Source organism: Mandrillus leucophaeus, unplaced genomic scaffold (assembly GCF_000951045.1).
Source record: "Mandrillus leucophaeus isolate KB7577 unplaced genomic scaffold, Mleu.le_1.0 Scaffold7, whole genome shotgun sequence".
Classification (NCBI taxonomy): domain Eukaryota; kingdom Metazoa; phylum Chordata; class Mammalia; order Primates; family Cercopithecidae; genus Mandrillus; species Mandrillus leucophaeus.
Window position 1 is genome coordinate 6,697,800 of NW_012107585.1, and position 3,561 is coordinate 6,701,360.

Here is a 3,561-nt window from a genome sequence, read left to right on the forward strand (position 1 = left end):
ACACTCATAAGTAACCAAAACCGTTCATTTCTTTTCTTTTCTTTTCTTTCTTTCTCTTTTTTTTTTTTTTTTTTTTTAAGACAGTCTCACTCTGTTGCCCAGGCTGGAGTGCAGTGGCATGATCTCAGCTCACTGCAATCTCCACCTCCCAGGTTCAAGTGATTCTCCTGCCTCAGCCTCCCGAGTATCTGGGACCACAGGCACCCACCACAACCCAGCTAATTTTTTGTATTTTTAGTAGAGACGGGATTTTACAATGTTGGCCAGGCTGGTCTCAGACTCTTGACCTCAAAAAAACCAGTGAATTTCTGAAGTCTCAGCATCTAGGACTTAAGGAGAAACCTAGCATTTCCTGATTCTATAAATAACAACACTAATAGTCTCTAGTAGATGTTTAACAGCAGTTCGGAGGGGAGGGGTTCTGATTTGTAGTACTGGCCAATTTCCACAGTGTCAATACTTGCTCCATGACCAACCATGACTCACAAACGTTGTTGTAAACATTTGACATACATTAGTTCATTTACCCTCACAACAATCCTGTGAAGTTCTACTGTCACTCCCAGATTATAGAGGGGAAAACTGAGGCACAATGAGGTTAAGCACCTTAGCCGAAGTTATGTCTCGTGAATGGTGGAGCTGAGCCATGAACCAAGACCTGCTGCCTCCAGTGTGTCCTAACCCCTATAAGCTAATGCCTGTAGATGTTTTTTTTGTTTTTGTTTTTGTTTTTTTGAGACAGGGTCTTGCTCTGTCACCCAGGCTGGAGTGCGGTGGCATCACAGCTCACTGCAGCCTCCGTCTCCTAGGCTCAAGTGATCCTCCCACCTCAGCCTCCCAAGTAGCTGGGATTGCAAGCATGTGCCACCATGCCTGGCTAATTTTTTATTTTTGTAGAGATCCCTGTGTTGCCCAGGCTTGTCTCAAGCTCTTAGGCACAAGGGATCTTCCCCTCTTAACCTCCCAAAGTGCTGCGATTACAGGCATGAGCCACTGTACCCAGCCCCTTTGGATTTTTAATTGTTCAAACTGGTAGTCATATTCCCACTTCAGAGGAGAGAACCATATATGTGACCAGAATTCTTGGGGAAAAGTAAGAAACTACAAACTACTCTTAAAAGTTCCTTAAAGGGTAGAATTCTCTTTTTTAGAAAGAGTAGCCTAGGGGTGTCCAATCTTTTGGATTCCATGGGCCACATTGGAAGAAGAAGAATTATCTTGGGCCATACATAAAATACACTAACACTAACAATAGCTCATGAACTAAAAAACAAAAATTTTTTAATCACAAAAAAAATCTCTTAATGTTTTAAGAAAGTTTACGAATTTGTTTGGGGTTTCATTCAAAGCCATCCTGGGCTGCATGCGGCCTGTGTGCTGTGGGTTGTGTGCTGTGGGTTGTGTGCTGTGGGTCGGAGGAGCTTAGAGTAGAGCATAGTGGGTGAGAGAAAAGGCTTCAGATGCTTCTAGCCTGAATTCAAATCCTGACTCTGCCACTCACTGGCTGTGTGACCTTAGGCAAGTGACTTAACCTTTCTGGGTCTCCATTTCCTCCTCTGTAAAATGGAAATAATGATGATTAAATGAGTTAATATATATAAAGAGCTTAGATCAGTGCCTGGTGCCTATGAACACTCCAGTGGTAACTATTATAATTTGTATTATCTCTTGGTGATTCCCATAGGTCATAGGCATTGAAAGTGCTCAAATGGCTGGGCACGGTGGCTCACGCCTGTAATCCCAGCACTTTGGAAGGTTGAGGTGGGCAGATCACCTGAGCTCAGGAGTTTGAGACCAGCCTGGCCAACATGGTGAAACCCCGTCTCTACTAAAAATAGAAAATTAGCCGGGCAAGGTGGCGCATGCCTGTAATCCCAGGTACTTGGGAAGCTGAGGCAGGAGAATTGCCTGAACCCTGGAGGCGGAGGTTGCAGTGAGTCAAGATCGCGCCATTGCACTCCAGCTTGTACAACAAGAGTAAAACTTTGTCTCAAAAAAAAAAAAAAGAAAGAAAGAAAGAAAAAGTGCTTACATGTAATAAAGACAATATTCATGGAGCGTTTTCTCTGTGCCATCAGTGTGCTGAGTGCTATACCTGCACCACCTCATTGGTTTCCCACAAACGCTACTGTGGTTTAGGTGCTACTATCCCTATTTGGCAGAAGTGGAGATGGAGCCCCCTAGAAGGTGTGTAGCTTTGTAGAAAGTCACGTAATTAGTCAACACCGTACTTCCAGCCACTGCCCAGCAGAGGGTTCCCCATCAATTCAAATCCATTGAATCCTAATGGCAATTTAAGAGACCTGTTTTATTTTATAGGTGGGTGTTTGTGTGGGAAAAGGGCTACCAGGAAACTGACTCCGTGGTCAGCTCCGTTACAACCAAGGTCAAGGGCGTGGCTGTGACCAACACTTCTAAACTTGGATTCCGGATCTGGGATGTGGCGGATTATGTGATACCAGCTCAGGTGTGTCTCCCACCGTGTCTTCTAACACTGACACCTTGCTCTTTACTGACTTTGCACACTTGATTAATGATTGACGTGGACTGAGTCCTGACATCACCGATGCCCAGAATAATTGTTTTAGTCCAAGAAAGTGGTGCAGCCAAAATCTTTTCAGCTTAGGATCTAACAGAGTGTATCCAACAGAGTGTATTTCAGCATGGCAGGCTGAAAGACAGGAAGCTTTCCAGGTGGACATCTCGGCCTATCTCAGGCCCGGAAAGATGAGAAAACAAATGTCATAAATCCTGATAAAAATTCAAGTGGAAATATCACCTTTCCACATTTTGGGTTTGCGTTATTGTCCCAAATCCACAAGGTAAATCTTTGCAGACAGTGTAAAAACTTTAGGCTGGGCGCAGTAGCTCACACCTGTAATCCCAGAGCTTTGGGAGGCCAAGGCAGGCAGATCCCTTGAGCCCAGGAGTTCGAGACCAGCCTGGGCAATGTGGTGAAACCCTGTCTCTACCAAAAAAAAAAAAAAGAAAAGAAAAGAATTAAAAGACCAGAATCCAAACAAGAAGGAAACAGAGACAGCAGTACAGGACTCCATGGATAACAAAGGGAAGGGAAGATGTTGTTTACTGCTGCATACTAGTCTTCAGGCTGTTAATCTGCAAAGCTCTAAGTTAAACATTGACTCTTCAGTCCTGGTAACAGCCTCTGCACCACACAGTCAAACCCTGACATAGCCCTCCAGATGGCTTATGTGCTAAGGGACCGAGGGTAACCAGTATAGATTAGCTGCCAACTCTTGGCTCAGAGCTCTTGCCAGGGAAAACAAGAACTTCAGAAACTCTTTCTTCAGGTGTGTTCTTCCCCCTGCCTTCTTAAGAGAAGGGTCTTATGGGGTGCCCAGAGAGGAGACCGAGCTAATGAGCCATAAAGGTCAAGTGGAAGGGCTGGGCACGTTGGCTCATGCCTGTAATCCCAGCACTTTGGGAGACTGAGGCAGGTGTATCATGAGGTCAAGAGATTGAGACCATCCTGGCCAACATGGTGAAACCCTGTCTCTACTAAAAATACAAAAATTAGCCTGGTGTGGTGGCGGGTGCCTG

At 44.9% G+C, this 3,561-nt stretch overlaps 1 protein-coding gene across 1 annotated transcript in view; it reads left to right on the forward strand.

The window, feature by feature from the left end:
* The first annotated feature begins 2,145 nt into the window (after positions 1–2,145).
* P2RX4 (purinergic receptor P2X, ligand gated ion channel, 4) overlaps positions 2,146–3,561 on the forward strand; it is a 23,209-nt gene continuing 21,793 nt past the window's right edge. Inside the window, exons 1-2 of the mRNA XM_011964444.1 lie at positions 2,146–2,187; positions 2,320–2,467. Of these exons, the coding sequence (XP_011819834.1) occupies positions 2,171–2,187; positions 2,320–2,467 (165 nt within the window). The 5' untranslated portion in view covers positions 2,146–2,170. The remainder of the gene's footprint in view (positions 2,188–2,319; positions 2,468–3,561) is intronic.